At 45.1% G+C, this 18,778-nt stretch overlaps 1 protein-coding gene across 5 annotated transcripts in view; it reads right to left on the bottom strand.

Moving 5' to 3' along the window:
• PIWIL4 (piwi like RNA-mediated gene silencing 4) overlaps nucleotides 1–18,778 on the bottom strand; it is a 319,725-nt gene that overhangs the window by 185,487 nt on the left and 115,460 nt on the right. For all 5 annotated transcript variants that reach the window (XM_056561503.1, XM_056561500.1, XM_056561501.1 and 2 more), the window contains one exon: nucleotides 2,580–2,705. In XM_056561503.1, the coding sequence (XP_056417478.1) occupies nucleotides 2,580–2,705 (126 nt within the window). The remainder of the gene's footprint in view (nucleotides 1–2,579; nucleotides 2,706–18,778) is intronic.

Genomic DNA, 18,778 nt, shown 5'->3' with positions numbered 1-18,778 from the left:
AGTTTAAAGAACTTAGATGTGTCAGATCGTGGGAGGAATCCAACCACTGGGACCCTTGCAATCTCGAGAACAGGCCCTGACTACTTTATTTAGAACAGAAGGGCGAATCACAAATGCGCGCCGCCGCTCCATTTAATGTCTTTGGTACTTTCAAAGGAAGCCAAGCGCTGTACTCCGCTATCTCCGTCAACTCCATAGACAATGAATGGAGCGGCACCACAGAGTCTTAGGATTAAAACTTCTATGCAGATATATGTGTTTCCATAGTAACAGACTACAAGCAAATCCTGTGTGTAGTCTGATCCTACAGTCATGTGTTACTGCACTCCCTTTGGCCCTTCTTCCCAATCTAGAATCTGTATGGCCTATTCTGTATGGTGGTTAAGAGGCTACGCAGTCAGTGCAGCCTCTGGAGACCGGCACTTTCCTCACTCCCTTTCCAGAAGGACTGCAGAAGTGTCTTCAGACCCCAAATTCCAGTTTTAAAGGGGTACTTCGCTGCTAAGGAGCCGGCGCTGGGGGCCCCCTCCCATAGACTTGCATTGTGGAGGCGGGGCCGTGATGTCACAAGCCCCCGATGCCGGCTCTAAGTGTTTGTAACATTTTGTTCTGAACGGTGAGCATCGGAGTACCCCTTTAACTCTTCATAAGGGCAACTTATACTATATAGGCAAAGTAGTATAGACAAATTCAGAGAGCACAGTCAGACTGCTAAAATGTATCCAACATATACGTATGCCAATCACCTAATGAACAGAAAAGCCTGCCGGTAACTGGAATGATAGCTACTGCGGGGTGCTAAGCTGCAAAGGCTAAAGCAAAAATCCAAAATATCGTAAAAGAATGAGAGCTTGCACTCACTGCTCCTGTAGACTTTATCTTGCGGGCGATCCGTTCCGGCAGGGAGACTTCATTGAAGCGGGTTGCTCAGAGGCTAACAGCCGTTTTCGCACAGTAGGTGTGTGCTTCTTCCGGCCTCTTGAGGCCGGAAGAAGCACACACCTACTGTGCGAAAACGGCTGTTAGCCTCTGAGCATCCCGCATCAATTAAGTCTCCCTGCCGGAACGGATGGCCCGCACGATAAAGTCTACAGGAGCGGTGAGTTCAAGCTCTCATTCTTCTACAATATTTTATACTATATAGGGTTTATATATATACTGAAAAGTCAATATTTATTAGCATAATCCAATGGATAATTTAGTCAAAGCCACTAATGGCAAATCCGTAGGACAGAATGTCTCTGTCCATTAGGAGTATTTCCAACACAGAAATTAGGCATGACATAGCACTAGACCAGGGTCTATGTTCTAGAACCCCAGTACAACCTAAAATTTTCTCCTGCAAAGCATTGCAACAGAGACCTATTACTATGTTGGAAAATCCCATCACAAAGATTCAACACGTTCAACTGCCCCCACGTCCTAGCATGTGTTAGTTTTCCCATGCCAAACATACCATTTTTATTAAATCTTGTGTTGTTATACTATCAAAAATAAAGGTCATTTTGTGTCCCAATGGGTTGGAGACTAGTGGTCGGCTCTTCCCCTCTACCCCTCTCTACACTAAATCTTCCTGTCGACAGGAGCCCTTTGTTTTGTCCACACATGCGCCGTCAATGAGGACAGTCACTAGAGGGAAGACGAGACCTCTCTGCCTCTAGTGTCTGTAAAGTTTACAGCGACTGCGCGGACAGAACACACACAGGGCTCGTCTTCAGGAGAGCTCTGTGTGTTAATCAGAGCGGCAAGATTGGAGGGGTATTCCAGTAAAAAAACATTTTTTTCATATCAACTGGCTCCAGAAAGTTAAACAGATTTGCAAATGACTTCTATTAAAAAATCTTAATCCTACCAGTACTTATGAGCTGCTGAAGTTGAGTTGTTCTTTTCTGTCTGACCACAGTGCTCTCTGCTGACACCTCTGTTCATCTCAGGAACTGTCCAGAGTAGGAGCAAATCCCCATAGCAAGCCTGTCCTACTCTGGACGGTTCCTGAGACAGACAGAGATGTCAGCAGAGAGCACTGTGGTCAGACAGAAAAGAACAACTCAACTTCAGCAGCTGATAAGTACTGGAAGGATTAAGATTTTTTTAATAGAAGTAATTTACAAATCTGTTTACTTTCTGGAGCCAGTTGATATATATAAAAAAATGTTTTTTTTACTGGAATACCCCTTTAGGGTCTATTCACACGTACAGTATTCTGCACAGATTTGATGCGCAGGATTTTCTGCTGCAGATCTCAATGTAAACTGAACACAGCTTGAAATCCTGCGCATCAAATCTGCGCAGAATACTGTACGTGTGAATAGACCCTTAAGTTCAGAGAGGCTTTGCGGCCCAGAGGAACAGCGGACCCCTGCCATATCTCTCCGACCCAGTAGGACACAGAATAAACATTGTTCTTGATAGAATAAAGACACAATATTTCATAAAAAGGTATATTTGGAATGGGGACACCCACCCTTGCTAGGTTATGGGGGGTTGTATGTGTGGAATCTGTGACATATGCTCTTTAATGATTTTGTTCCTTTCTTTCACATTAGATATACCTTTATATAGTGTGAGTGAGTATATACCTGTTTTTTTATCCTTAACATGAGCCATGGTCTGTCTGATGGCGAGTCCCAAATCTTGTAAGTTACGTACAGGTCGCCGTCCCCTTTCTGCAATGACATGTTGACCTTCTCCAGCTGACAACTTATCTAAAAAATAAGCAAAAAAAAGTACAGAAAAGAGAAGAAGGACAATTATTGTCTCTGATCTGATTCACTGGGCTATGTGAGATATGAATACATATATCAATGCAATGTTATCTTTAGTTCTTTTCAATAAATTTGCTATAATTTCATTTCTAATTTCCTGTTATTTATATTCTCCTAGAGGAATATTGTTGGGATATTGCATGCGGAGTGTACAATGATTTTTTATTATTTATTGTAGCACAAGGCTGCAGCATAACAAAAAGGTGAGAGGGTCTGAAGACTTTCTGAATGCATCGTAAAAAGGACATGCACTTCGCCAATACCCTAACCCTTAAAGAGCATTTGTAGTGCTCAGAACTTGACTCCTATCTTATAGATCACGGGGGTCCGAGCGCTGGGACCCCCGCGATCTCCTAGATAGGGCCGCGGCAATGTACAGGAAAGGGGGTGTCCTGTCCTAGCTGGCACGCCCCCTCTATGAGCCCCATAGAGATACATGGAGGGGGCGTGCGTTGCTTTCTGCTAGGGACAACACAGTCCCAGACTGCCACGGCCCCATACAGATCGCGAGGGGCCTCAGCGCTCAGACCCCTCGCAATCTATAACTTATCCCCTATCCAAAGTTATAAGCACTACAGATCTCCTTTAAGGACGCAGAGATTTTTTTATTTACGCACTTTGGTTTTTTCCCACTCACCCATTAAAAGCTATAGCCCTTAAAGGGGTTATCCAGGAAAAAACTTTTTTTTTATATATCAACTGGCTCCACAAAGTTAAACAGATTTGTAAATTACTCCTATTAAAAAATCTTAATCCTTTCAGTACTTATGAGTTTCTGAAGTTAAGGTTGCTCTTTTCTGTTTAAGTGCTCTCTGATGACACTTGTCTCCCCAGTTTAGAAGAGGTTTGCTATGGGGATTTGCTTCTAAACTGGGCGGTTCCCAAGACAGGTGTCATCAGAGAGCAGTTAGGCGGAAAAGAACAACCTTAACTTCAGAAGCTCATAAGTACTGAAAGGATTTAGATTTTTTAATAGAAGTAATTTACAAATCTGTTTAACTCTCTGGAGCCAGTTGATATATAAAAAAAAGTTTTTTTTATTGGATAACCCCTTTAACCTCTTAAGGACCAATGACGTTGTGGAACGTCATGGCACCCTGGGCTTTAAGGACCAATGACGTTCCACAACGTCATGGCATTTTCCGGTCTCTGCCGCTCGCCGGGCAGAGATTGGAACTGGATGCCTGCTGAAATCCTTCAGCAGGCATCCAGGGCAAACGCCGAGGGGGGCCATGTAGGCCCCCCATGTCGGCGATCGCCGCAAATCGCAAGGGAAATCGCCCTTGCGATCTGCGGCGATACCGGGCTGATCGGGTCTCTGGGACCCGACCGTCCGGTAATTTCGCATGATCCCGGCTGTCACAGACAGCCAGGACCATGCTGGAGCCTAGGAGCGAGGTGGCAAGCCTGCCACCTCCTCCGATCCCCCTGCGATCTGTCGGTTAGTTAACCGACCAATCGCAGGAGGGGGGGCGGTTACTTCCTCCCGTCCTGCCCTGCCCCTTGAAGTCCGGAGAGGACGGAAGGAAGACCGGAGGACGCGGCGGGGGACGGGGGAGTGCTGGGGACCGGCCCCGGTACTTACCTCGTCCCTGAAGACCCGGATCCCGGCGAGGAAGATGAGTAGATCTTCAGCCGCGGTCGGGCCCTTTACAGCAATGCACGTCGCCGTAAAGCGACATGCATTGCTGTCACGATGCCGGCTGGCAGGTAGTGGATCCTCTGTGCCAGAGAGGGATGGCGAGGACCGCGCTAGTGGACCGGTTCTAAGCCACTACAGGTTTTCACCAGAGCCCGCCGCAAAGCGGGATGGTCTTGCTGCGGCGGTAGTGACCAGGTCGTATCCACTAGCAACGGCTCACCTCTCTGACTGCTGAAGATAGGCGAGGTACAAGGGAGTAGGCAGAAGCAAGGTCGGACGTAGCAGAAGGTCGGGGGCAGGCGGCAAGGATCGTAGTCAGGGGCAACGGCAGGAGGTCAGGAACACGGGCTAGGAACAAACAAGGGAACGCTTTCACTAGGCACAAGTGCAACAAGATCCGGCAAGGGAGTGCAGGGGAAGTGAGGTGATATAGGGAAGTGCACAGGTGGAAGCCAATTAAGCTAATTGGAAGATTGGGCCAGGCACCATGATAGGTGCACTGGCCCTTTAAATCGCAGAGACCCGGCGCGCGCGCGCCCTAGGGAGCGGGGCCGCGCGCGCCGGGACAGGACCGACGGAGAGCGAGTCAGGTACGGGGGCCGGGGTGCGCATCGCGAGCGGGCGCCACCCGCATCGCGAATCGCATCCCGGCTGGAGGCGGGACCGCAGCGCACCCGGTCAGTGGATCTGACCGGGGCGCTGCAGCAACGAGGATGAGGCGAGCGCTCCGGGGAGGAACGGGGACCCGGAGCGCTCGGCGTAACAGTACCCCCCCCCTTGGGTCTCCCCCTCTTCTTGGGGCCAAAGAACCTGAGGAAAAAAAAGTCAATTTTTCCGTGATGAGGTCCGATGCACATTAGGAGGGGTTCTGTGCGGAAACGCATGAGACAGTCCAATCTTTCATTGTTAATACAATAGATGTAGAGGGGTCTGGCGAGACTGGTCACAGGGACGTAGAACCTGTTGATAAGAGAGGCCAAAAAAATTTTTCCTGCAGATCCGGAATCCAAGAAGACCATAGTAGAGAAGGAGAAGGTAGAGGCAGATATCCGCACAGGCACAGTAAGGCGTGGAGAAGCAGAGTTGACATCAAGAACTGTGTCACCTTTGTGCGGAGTCAGCGTACGTCTTTCCAGGCGGGGAGGACGGATAGGACAATCCTTCAGGAAGTGTTCGGTACCGGCATAGTACAGGCAAAGATTCTCCATGCGGCGTCGTGTCCTCTCTTGAGGTGTCAAGCGAGACCGGTCAACTTGCATAGCCTCCGCGGCGGGAAGCACAGGAACGGATTGCAGAGGACCAGAGGAGAGAGGAGCCGGGGAGAAAAAACGCCTCGTGCGAACAAAGTCCATATCCAGGCGGAGCTCCAGACGCCATCCGGAAGAACGCATGTCAATGCGAGTGGCAAGATGAATGAGTTCATGCAGGTTAACAGGAGTTTCTCGTGCGGCCAGAACATCTTTAATGTTGCTGGATAGGCCTTTTTTAAAGGTCGCGCAGAGAATCTCACTATTCCAGGACAACTCGGAAGCAAGAGCACGGAACTGAATGGCGTACTCGCCAACGGAAGAAACACCCTGGACCAGGTTCAGCAGGGCAGTCTTGGCAGAAGAGGCTCGGGCAGGCTCCTCGAAGACACCACGGACCTCAGCGAAGTAGGACTGGACTGTGGCTGTGGCAGGATCATTGCGGAGCCCATCAAATTTGTCCGGCAGGGACAAGCAGGGGTTAGGAGCGGCCGGTTGCTGCGGAGGAGTTGCAGGAGCCGGCGGAGGAGATGGTTGTTGCAGCTGTAGCTGTGACTGAATTTGCTGTATCTGTGACTGAAGATGCAGTGTCACGGAGGTCAAGTATGCCAGCTGTTGATTTCGTTGGGCGATCTTTAGGGCTTGCTGGGCGACCAGTGTAGGGAGGTCGGTGACAACTGGCAGAGGAACTTCAGCGGGATCCATGGCCGGATCTACTGTCACGATGCCGGCTGGCAGGTAGTGGATCCTCTGTGCCAGAGAGGGATGGCGAGGACCGCGCTAGTGGACCGGTTCTAAGCCACTACAGGTTTTCACCAGAGCCCGCCGCAAAGCGGGATGGTCTTGCTGCGGCGGTAGTGACCAGGTCGTATCCACTAGCAACGGCTCACCTCTCTGACTGCTGAAGATAGGCGAGGTACAAGGGAGTAGGCAGAAGCAAGGTCGGACGTAGCAGAAGGTCGGGGGCAGGCGGCAAGGATCGTAGTCAGGGGCAACGGCAGGAGGTCAGGAACACGGGCTAGGAACAAACAAGGGAACGCTTTCACTAGGCACAAGTGCAACAAGATCCGGCAAGGGAGTGCAGGGGAAGTGAGGTGATATAGGGAAGTGCACAGGTGGAAGCTAATTAAGCTAATTGGAAGATTGGGCCAGGCACCATCATAGGTGCACTGGCCCTTTAAATCGCAGAGACCCGGCGCGCGCGCGCCCTAGGGAGCGGGGCCGCGCGCGCCGGGACAGGACCGACGGAGAGCGAGTCAGGTACGGGGGCCGGGGTGCGCATCGCGAGCGGGCGCCACCCGCATCGCGAATCGCATCCCGGCTGGAGGCGGGACCGCAGCGCACCCGGTCAGTGGATCTGACCGGGGCGCTGCAGCAACGAGGATGAGGCGAGCGCTCCGGGGAGGAACGGGGACCCGGAGCGCTCGCGTAACAATTGCTGTAAAGGGACCCTGTAAACTACAACTCCCAGCATGCCCAGACAGCCCTTGGCGTCTGGGCATGCTGGGAGTTGCAGTTTTGCAACATCTGGAGGTCCACAGTTTGGAGACCACTGTGCCCTTCCAGATGTTGCAAAACTACACATCCTCAGCATGCCCTTACTGTCCAGGCATGCTGGGAGTTGTAGTTCTGCAACATCTGGCCCTTCAGATGTTGCAGAACTACAACTCCCAGCATGCCTGGACAGTTTTGGCATACTGGGAGTTGTAGTTTTGCAACATCTGGAAGGGCACAGATTGGGAACCACTGTATTAGTGGTCTGCAAACTGTAGTCCTCCAGATGTTGCAAAACTACAACTCCAAGCATGCTGGGAGTTGTAGTTCGGCAACATCTAGCTCTAAAGATGTTGCCGAACTACTACTCCCAGCATGCCTGAGAATGCTGGGAGTTGTGGTTTTGCAACAACAGGAGGCACACTGGTTGGGAAACATTGTCTGTTTCCTAACTCAGTGTTTCCCAACCCGTGTGCCTCCAGCTGTTGCAAAACTATAACTACCAACATGCACTGATGGACTGTGCATGCTGGGAGTTGTAGTTTTGCAACAGCTGGAGGTCCCCCCCCCCACTGTGAATGTACAGGATACATTCACATGGGCAGGGGGCTTACAGTGAGTTTCAGGCTGCAAGTTTGCGATGCAGCAAATTTTGCGCGGCAGCTCAAACTCGCTGTAATCCCCCGCCCATGTGACTGTACCCTAAAAACACTACACTACACTAACACAAAATAAAATAAAAAGTAAAAAAACACTACATATACACATACCCCTACACAGCCCCCCTCCCCTCCCCAATAAAAATGAAAGCGTTTGGTACGCCACAGTTTCCAAAATGGAGCCTCCAGCTGTTGCAAAACAACAACTCCCAGTATTGCCGGACAGCCGTTGACTGTCCAAGCATGCTGGGAGTTTTGCAACAGCTGGAGGCACCCTGTTTGGGAATCACTGGCGTAGAATACCCCTATGTCCACCCCTATGCAAGTCCCTAATTTAGGCCTCAAATGCGCATGGCGCTCTCACTTTGGAGCCCTGTCGTATTTCAAGGCAACAGTTTAGGGCCACATATGGGGTATCGCCGTACTCGGGAGAAATTTCTTAACAAATTTTGGGGGGCTTTTTCTCCTTTCACCCCTCATGAAAAGGTGAAGTTGGGGGTCTACACCAGCATGTTAGTGTAAAAAAAAATTTTTTTTACACTAACATGCTGGTGTTGCCCTATACTTTTCATTTTGACAAGAGGTAAAAGGGAAAAACGCCCCCCAAAATTTGTAATGCAATTTCTCCCGACTACGGAGATACCACATATGTGGGCGCAAAGTGTCCTGGGGGCGCACAACAAGGCCCAGAAGGGAGAGTGCACCATGTACATTTGAGGTGATTTGCACAGGGGTGGCTGATTGTTACAGCGGTTTTGACAAACGCAAAAAAAACAAAACCTCACATGTGACCCCATTTCGGAAACTACACCCCTCACGGAATGTAATGAGGGGTGCAGTGAGAATTTATCCCCCACTGGTGTCTGACAGATCTTTGGAACAGTGGGCTGCGCAAATAAAAGATTTTGTACAGCCCACTGTTCCAAAGATCTGACAGACACCAGTGGGGGGTAAATGCTCACTGTACCCCTTGTTACGTTCCTCAAGGGGTTTAGTTTCCAAAATGATATGCCATGTGGGGGTTATTTTTCTGTCCTGGCACCATAGGGGCTTCCTAAATGCGACATGCCCCCCGAGCAAAATTTGCTCTCAAAAAGCCAAATATGACTCCCTCTTTTCTGAGCATTGTAGTTTGCCTGTAGTGCGCTTCAGGTCAATTTATAGGGTACCTCCATACTCAGAAGAGATGGAGTTACAAATTTTGGGGGGTATTTTCTGCTATTAACCCTTGCAAAAATGTGAAATTTGGGGGGGAAACACACATTTTAGTGAAATTTTTTTTTTTTTTTTACATATGCAAAAGTCGTGAAACACCTGTGGGGTATTAAGGCTCACTTTATTCCTTGTTACGTTCCTCAAGGGGTCTAGTTTCCAAAATGGTATGCCATGTGGGTATTTTTTCCTGTTCTGGCACCATAGGGGCTTCCTAAATGCAACATGCCCCCCAAAAACCATTTCAGAAAAACGTACTCTCCAAAATCCCCTCGTCGCTCCTTCGCTTCTGAGCCCTCTACTGTGCCCGCCGAACACTTTACATAGACATATGAGGTATGTGCTTACTCGAGAGAAATTGGGCTACAAATATAAGTATACATTTTCTCCTTTTACCTCTTGTAAAAATTCAAAAATTGGGTCTACAAGAACATGCAAGTGTAAAAAATGAAGATTGTGAATTTTCTCCTTCACTTTGCTGCTATTCCTGTGAAACACCTAAAGGGTTAAAACGCTGACTGAATGTCATTTTGAATACTTTGGGGGGTGCAGTTTTTATAATGGGGTCATTTATGGGGTATTTCTAATATGAAGACCCTTCAAATCCACTTCAAACCTGAACTGGTTCCTGAAAAATTGTGATTTTGGAAATTTTGTGAAAAATTGGAAAATTGCTGCTGAACTTTGAAGCCCTCTGGTGTCTTCCAAAAGTAAAAAATCGTAAATTTTATGATGGAAACATAAAGTAGACATATTGTATATGTGAATAAAAAAAAATAATTATTTGGAATATCCATTTTCCTTACAAGCAAAGAGCTTCAAAGTTAGAAAAATGCAAAATTTTCAATTTTTTCATAAAATTTGGGAATTTTTCACTAAGAAACGATGCAAGTATCGACAAAATTTTACCAATAACATAAAGTAGAATATGTCACGAAAAAACAATCTTGGAATCAGAATGATAGGTAAAAGCGTCTTAGAGTTATTAATGCTTAAAGTGACAGTGGTCAGATGTTCAAAAAACGCTCTGGTCCTAAGGTGTAAAATGGCCTGGTCCTTAAGGGGTTAAAGTGCAACTGTCATGAAGTTTGGGCCATATCACCTAACCACAGTGGGGGAGATTTATCAAAACATAAAGTTGCTGAGTTGCCAATAGCAACCAATCAGATTACTTCTTTCCTTTTTGAAAAGGCCTCTGAAAATGAAAGAAGCGATCTGATTGGTTGCTATGGGCAACTCAGCAACTTTTCCTCTGGACCGGTTTTGGTAAATTTCCCCTTGTGTGTGTATTGTGCGTATATTATGTATTCAACATTACTTTTATCGTTTTAATTGCAGCTTTTATGACCCCCAAAAATGCATTTCTGTGCAGCCACCAACAGTTGGATAGCCGTGGCCAGGGGTTCACTATACCCTGCGGCCACCAAGCCTATCCCCAATACACCAGTGAATGGCACACAGGTCTCAGCGCATACTCCCCTTATCTTCTTCATGTGTGCCGACTTGAATTCTCAAAGCAAGCACTCGCTCGCCCCCAATGTCTGCCATCTCGGCGCGCCTATGCACTGCTAGAGGCAGAGAGTCTCTGTATAGGCGCACGGAGGTTGCCTACATCGGGAGCGATTTAAACAAAAAGGCCATTTTGTAACTGTAGTGGGCTTCCATTTCTACCCAGTGCACTTTCCGGTAATAATGACAGGTATCCTTATTCTTTAGGTCCATATGGTTACAATAATGCATAATTTATATAGGTTTTATTTTGTTTTACTATTTAAAAAAAAAATGTTTTACTTTTTGTACGAAAATGAGTATAGTCATGGCCATAAATGTTCGCACCCCTGAAATTTTTCAAGAAAATGAATGAAGAATTTCTCACAGAAAGGATTGCAGTAACACATTTTGCTATACACATGTTTATTCCCTTTGTGTGTATTGGAACTAAACCAAAAAATTGGAGGAAAAAAAGCTAATTGGTCATAATGTCACCAAACTCCACAAATGGTCTGGACATAATTATTGGCACCCTTTCAAAATTGTGTAAATATAAGATTGTTTCAAGCATGTGATGCTCCTTTAAACTCACCTGGTGCAAGTAACAGGTGTGGGCAATAAAAAAATCACACCTGAAAGCAGATAAAAAGGAGAGAAGTTGTGTGTCTGTGTGTGCCACACTAAGCATGGACAACAGAAAGAGGAGAAGAGAACTGTCTGAGGACTTGAGAACCAAAATTGTGGAAAAATATCAACAATCTCAAGGTTACAAGTCCATCTCAAGGTTACTGTTTGTCCACAACAGTGGACATTATCAAGAAGTTTGCAACCCATGGCACTATAGCTAATCTCCCTGGGCGTGGACAGAAGAGAAAAATTGATGAAAGGTGTCAACGCAGGATAGTCCAGATGGTGGATAAGCAGCCCCAAACAAGTTCCAAAGATATTCAAGCTGTCCTGCATGCTCAGGGAGCATCAGTGTCAGCACAAACTATCTGTCGACATTTAAATGAAATTAAACACTATGGCAGGAGACCGAGGAGGACCCCACTGCTGACACAGAGACATAAAAAAGCAAGACTACATTTTGCCAAAATATACTTGAGTAACCAAAATCCTTCTGGGAAAACGTCTTGTGGACAGATGAGACCAAGATAGAGCTTTTTGGTAAAGCCCATCATTCTACTGTTTACCGAAAACGGAATGAGGCCTACAAAGAAATTAACACAGTATCTACAGTGAAATATGGTGGAGGGTCAATGATGTTTTGGGTTGTTTTGCTGCCTCTGCACTGGGTGCCTTGAATGTGTACAAGGCACAATGAAATCTGAGGATTACCAACGGATTTTGGGTCGCACTGTACAGCCCAGTGTCAGAAAGCTGGGTTTGCATCTGAGATCTTGGGTCTTCCAGCAGGACAATGACCCCAAACATACGTCAAAAGCCCCCAGAAATGGATGGAAACAAAGTGCTGTAGAGTTCTGAAGTGGCAGCAATGAGTCCAGATCTAAATCCCATTGAACACCTGTGGAGAGATCTTAAAATTACTGTTGAGAAAAGGTGCCTTCCAATAAGAGAGACCTGCAGCAGTTTGTAAAGGAAGAGTGGTCCAACATTCCGGCTGAGAGGTGTAAGAAGCTTATTGATGGTTATAGGAAGCCACTGATTTCAGTTATTTTTTCCAAAGGGTGTGCAACCAAATATTAAGTACACAAAATACAAACAGGGAATAAACATGTGTATAGCAAAACGTGTTACTGCAATCCTTTTCTTTGAGAAATACTTCCTTTTCTTGAAAAATTTCAGGGGTGCCAACATTTACACCCATGACTGTATGCTTAACCCCTTAACGACCACGGACATAAATGTACGTCCTGGTTTGGTGGGACTTCCCGCACCAGGACGTACATTTACGTCCTGTGTATGACCGCGAGCATCCGATCATCCGCGGCGCGGCAATCCGATCATCCAGAATGGCAGCCGGAGGTCCCCTCACCTGGCTCCGGCCGTCTCTCGGGGTCTTCTGCTCTGGTCTGAGATCGAGCAGACCAGAGCAGAAGATCACCGATAATACTGAGCAGTGCTGTGTCCTATGCATAGCACTGAATAGTATTAGCAATCAAAGGATTGCTATAGATAGTCCCCTATGGGGACATAAAAAGTGTAAAATAAAAGTTGAAAAATATAAAAATAAAAAGTAAAAAAAATGTGAAAAATCCCCTCCCCCAATAAAAATGAAAATTGTCCGTTTTCCCATTTTCCCCCCAAAAAGCGTAAAATTTATTTTTTTATAAACATATATGGTATCGCAGCATGCGTAAATGTCCGTACTATTAAAATATAATGTTAATTATCCCGTAAGGTGAATGGCGTAAACGTAAAAAAATGTAAACGTCCAAAAATGCAGCTGTTTTGTCACGTTTTATTTAAAAAATTTATAAAAAATTATCTAAAAGTTTTATATATGTAAATGTGGTATCGATAAAAAGTACAGATAACAGCGCAAAAAATGAGCCCTCATACCGCCCTATATACGGAAAAATGAAAAAGTTATAGGTGGTCAAAATAGGGCGATTTTAGATTACTGATTTTGTACAAAAAGTTTTAGATTTTTTTTAAGCGGTACAAAAATATAAAAGTATCTGCCATGGGTATCATTTTAATCGTATTGACCCACAGAATAAAGAACACATGTCATTTTTACCGTAAAGTGTATAGTGTGAAAACAAAACCCTCCAAAAATTTACTCCCTAAAATTTTTTTGGGGGGGGTTCGCCGTACATTTTATGGTAAAATGAGGGGTTTCATTACAGAGTACAATTGGTCATGCAAAAAACAAGCCCTTCTATGGGTCTGTAGATGGAAATGTAAGGTAGTTATGGATTTTAGAAGGCGAGGAGGAAAAAACTAAAATGCTAAAATAAAATTGGCCGGTCCTTAAGGTGAAAATGGGCTTGGTCCTTAAGGGGTTAAAGGGGTACTCCTGTGGGGAAAAAAATCATATCAAATGGTGCCAGAAAGTTAAACAGATTTGTAAATGACTTCTATTAAAAAATCTCTATCCTTCCAGTACTTATCAGATGCTGTATACTACAGAAGTTGAGTTGTTCTTTCCAGTCTGACCAGAGTGCTCTCTGCTGACACCTCTGCCTTTATCAGGAACTGTCCAGAGTAGGAGCAAATCCCTATAGCAAACCTCTCCTGCACTGGACAGTTCCTGACATGGACAGAGGTGTAAGCAGAGACCACTTTGGTCAGCCAGAAAGGAAATTCAATAAGAAAAGAACTTCCTATGTAGTATATAGCAGCTGATAAGTACTGGAAGGATTAAGATTTTTTTATAGAAGAAATTTACAAATCTGTTTAACTTTGTCTTCTTCTGACTCCATTAACATATTTTCTGTATACAGAGTTGTATGCGGGCTCATTTTTTGTGCCATGATCTGTAGTTTTTATTGGCACCGTTTTTGTTTTGATGGGACTTTTTGATCGCTTTTTATAAAGAATCTGTGGCCAAAAAAGTGACCAAAAATATGCATTTCTGGACTTTAGTATTGTTTTTACTTTTACACCACGGAATATGCGGTTTAATTAATGTTATCTTTTAATAGTTCAGGCATTTACGCATCCGCTGATACAACATAGGTTCATGTTTGTTTAGATTATTTTATTTAAAAAACATTTATTAACCTTTTTTTAATTTTTTTATTTACATGCAATTTTTAGATTGCATACACTGATCAGTGCTGTGCTATAGCACAGCACTGATCAGTGTTATCGATGCTCCATTGTAAAACCCTGCGCAAGACTGTTTCTTAAACCCGCTAGATTTTTGACCATTACCGCCCGTTCCAGCAAGGTGTGTGTTCCAATCCCACCCACTCCCGCAAACATTTTGTCACAGCTTTTGGAGCTAGTACCCTCTGTGCCATTTCATTACCTCCCTGAGCTATTTTATCACCATGCCATTTCATCAGCCACCTGTGGCATTTCAGAAGTTTGCGAGAATTTGCAGAATCCGCTGTATGATCTGTGACCTTCTGCTCCCGCCCGCAAAAACCTCATTACTGTCCACAAGTTTTTTATTGGATCCCGTGGGCCCTGAAGGATCCCAATCCCGATGCAGGGCTCTACTCCATTGCTACAGGCTGCCATGGCTTCCTGCATCATGGGAGCGCCGATCGGACAGGTCGCATTTTAGACGCCTAGACGACTAAACAGTTAATGCCCAGATTGGTGATAGCAGCCGGGACCATCCCGCCATGGCGCACGCTCAGCTCCTTCATAGATCGAGAGCAGGCGCCCAGCATCCATAAAGTGTTTTATAATAGTACAAAATGTTCTTTTTTTTTTATAAATTCATTCTAGAAAAGTGTTTTCCAAACAGTGTCTCTTCAGCTGTAGCAAAACTACAACTCCCAGCATTCGGCTGTCCGGACATGCTGGGAGTCGTAGTTTTGCAACAGCTGGAGGCAAACTTGTGGGGAAATACTGATATAATGTGTATGGGAGGTGGTCCCCCTTTACCGATTAGGTCGATTTTTGTCTAAATCTGTTTCTATTTTTTCTATTTCTGGTTCTCTTCATTTTCAACCGCCTTCGACTGTCCGGGCATGCTTGGAAATGCAGTTTTGAAACAGCTGGAGACACACTGTTTGGAAAACACTGTTCTAGAATGAAAAGCCCACATTATCCTTTATACATCAAGCTCTTAAAGGGGTACTCCCCTGGAAAATATTTTTTTTAAATCAACTGGTGCCAGAAAGTAAAACAGATTTGTAAATTACTTCTATTAAAAAATCTTAATCCTTCCGGTACTAATCAGCTGCTGTATGCTACAGACGAAGTTCTTTTCTTTTTGAATTTCCTTTCTGTCTGACCACAGTGCTCTCTGCTGACACCTCTGTCCATTTTAGGAACTGTCCGGAGAAGGAGAGGTTTGCTATGGGGATTTGCTCCTACTCTGGACAGTTCCTGACATGGACAGAGGTGTCAGCAGAGAGCACTGTGGTCAGACTGGAAATAACTACACAACTTGTGGAGCAAACAGCAGCTGGAAGTACTGGAAGGATTAAGTTTTTTAAATAAAAGTAATTTACAAATCTGTTAAACTTTCTGGCACCAGTTAATAAAAAAAAATGTTTTTCAGGGTAGAACCCCTTTAAGTTTTTCATCCATTTTGCTTGGTAAGATAGGACCACTACCTAATCTGTATCTGTCTGTTCGGAGCCCATCTCCACACTAGTAAAAGGACACACACTAGTGAACTGTGATTTCAGACAAAAAAAACTGCAGACTTAAAGAACATTTTCTTCAATCTTGTGTGAACTGCGGCAACACGGAGAGCACTATTAATCAATGAAGAGCATATTATACCTATGGCGAGCCCCCGGCCCCAGTACCTGACAGCGCTTATTTATGGCCGCTGGAGTCTTCCTCCAAAAAAACAAGCCCTCTGAATGAGGAAAAAATATATGACCCAAGGAAGCTGCTCTAAAGAGATGAATGGTTGTATTAAAGTGTAGACAAGTCTCTCGAAATAAATACGATATTATGAGAAGGGTTCACAGAAATGAGAAGCAATTTCCCTTTCCAGACGTTTTCCTTGGGCACCTTAAAGAAGAATGATATATAAACTAGTCAAAAAATATGTCCTTCAGAACAAACAGATAACGAAAACAATACTAGAACAAATACAGGCCGAGAGATACATCAAATAAAGCCACAAAGCACAACTACAGGAAGAAAAAAAACTTTATTGTAAATGTATTTATAATTTTAGTTTGTTTTTAAATTTAGATTTATTATACATACGGTAATTATTAATTATAAATTATATTTATTATACCTATTTATTAATTAATTATTTATAAATGATATGTATTATACATATTTATTAATTATAAATTATATTTACTATACATAGACATATAATACTGGTGTCATATATGTGTCATTTACAATACTAGCAAAATGGATAGAGACACAATGGCCCTGATTTACTAATGTAAGTGTTGTGTAGGTTTCTTTGTGGGTTTTCCACGGTATTTAGGGTTTCCTTACATTTTGCTTTTTTTTTTTACACCTGCTCTGATCTGTCTGGTTTTCCTTAGTAAATATGTTAGCTTTTTGTGAAAATGTCAGGAACATGCCCCTTTTTGGTGACCACGTCCCCTTCCCCCAACGGCCATGCCCCTTTTTTGGGTTTTCTCCGTAAAATGGAGAGTTAGTCGGGTTTTTTTTTTCAATTCTGGCGCACATTCTGGGGCACAACCCAACAAAACATGTCGGGTTTGCAATAGTAAATGAGGGCCAATGTCCATAACTGCAACAGTGTGCCCACAACAGTTTCAGCACCAGTACCTCCAAACAGTGACACCTGTACTTGCAACAGTCCGGATTTTGCAGGGACAATCCTGCAAATCACAAAAGAGGAAGGGTTTAGGTAAACATCACCCTAAAATGGGTATTTGGGTGTTCTCGAAGGCAGGGCTAAAAATTTTGGCTTTTAAAATCTTGGTAACAATGGACATCTACAGCATCCCATCATAAGCAATAACAGTGTTAGTTATAGGGTTCATATAGGCAAAAGCCACATTGCCCCGTACCTACAGAGAGCCACAGTGCCCCGTACCTAATAGAGTCACAGTGCCTTGTACCTACAGAAAAACACAATGCCCCGTACCTAATAGAGCCACAGTGCCTTGTACCTACAGAAAAACACAGTCCCCCGTACCTACAGAAAAACACAGTCCCCCGTACCTACAGAAAAACACAGTGCCCCGTACCTACAGAAAAACACAGTCCCCCGTACCTACAGAAAAACACAGTGCCCTGTACCTACAGAAAAACACAGTGCCCCGTACCTACAGAAAAACACAGTGCCCCGTACCTACAGAAAAACACAGTCCCCCGTACCTACAGAAAAACACAGTGCCCCGTACCTACAGAAAAACACAGTGCCCTGTACCTACAGAAAGACACAGTGCCCCGTACCTACAGAGAGACACAGTGCCCCATACCTACAGAGAGACACAGTGCCCCATACCTACAGAGAGCCACAGTGCCCCATACCTAAACAGAGAGCCACAGTGTCCTGTACCTACAGAGAGCCACAGTGCCCCATACCTACAGAGAGCCACAGTGCCCTATACCTAAACAGAGTCACAGTGCCCCATACCTAAACAGAGAGCCACAGTGCCCCATACCTACAGAGAGCCACAGTGCCCCATACCTACAGAGAGCCACAGTGCCCCATACCTAAACAGAGAGCCACAGTGCCCCATACCTACAGAGAGCCACAGTGCCCCATACCTAAACAGAGAGCCACAGTGCCCCATACCTACAGAGAGCCACAGTGCCCCATACCTAAACAGAGAGCCACAGTGCCCCATATCTAAACAGAGAACTACAGTGCCCCATACCTACAGAGAGCCACAGTGCCCCATACCTAAACAGAGAGCCACAGTGCCCCATATCTAAACAGAGAGCCACAGTGTCCTGTACCCAGAGAACTACAGTGCCCCATACCTACAGAGAGCCACAGTGCCCCATACCTAAACAGAGAGCCACAGTGTTCTGTACCCACAGAGAACTACAGTGCCCCATACCATAACAAAAAGCCTCAGGGCCCAGTGCCTTAACAGAGAGCAATAGTGCTGCCTATACCCACACTATCGACCCTTTTGCACACTGTTTAGTAAATTAACAATCCTAGGAACTGCTTCTTAACCCGAAGTGCTCCCACTAGCCAATAAAAGAGGAATCTCAGGTCTGTGTTGTTTAAAGCGTACCTGTTATTTCAGGTGACTTCTCAGTATGAGCTGCCCTGTGTGTTCACGAGGGGCTGCACTATTTCTAGCCATTATACGTGTATATGACAATTTTCAGCAGATTTCTGCTCTGCAGACTTCATCTATAATTTGCAGTTCTCCCAGAGCTTGTGGGCGGAGCTCCATCTTCTCCCCTCCTCAGGCTTGTATTGATTGTCTTGCAGACACAGGACAAAGCTGAGCTGATTTTAAGAAAATATTTGAGCAGCAGGAGGGGAGGGGGAAAGGGAAGCTTGATAACAGAAGTAAGAAGCATTTTTGTCTAAGATATATCGTTTTTTATATTCGCTTGTACTTTTGATTTATGCAAAGTTTGTTCCTTCCTTACAAGCCATGGGCATTGCAGGACTGTCATTTATGTATTTTTATGTTTTAATTAAAACAGATAAGATTTTAATGTCAGTGTTTAAAGTCTTTCTCCTATTTTTTTCTCCTT

Source organism: Hyla sarda, chromosome 2, assembly GCF_029499605.1.
Source record: "Hyla sarda isolate aHylSar1 chromosome 2, aHylSar1.hap1, whole genome shotgun sequence".
NCBI lineage: Eukaryota > Metazoa > Chordata > Amphibia > Anura > Hylidae > Hyla > Hyla sarda.
Note: the sequence above shows the minus strand (reverse complement) of the source record. Positions and strands in the feature narration are given on the sequence as shown.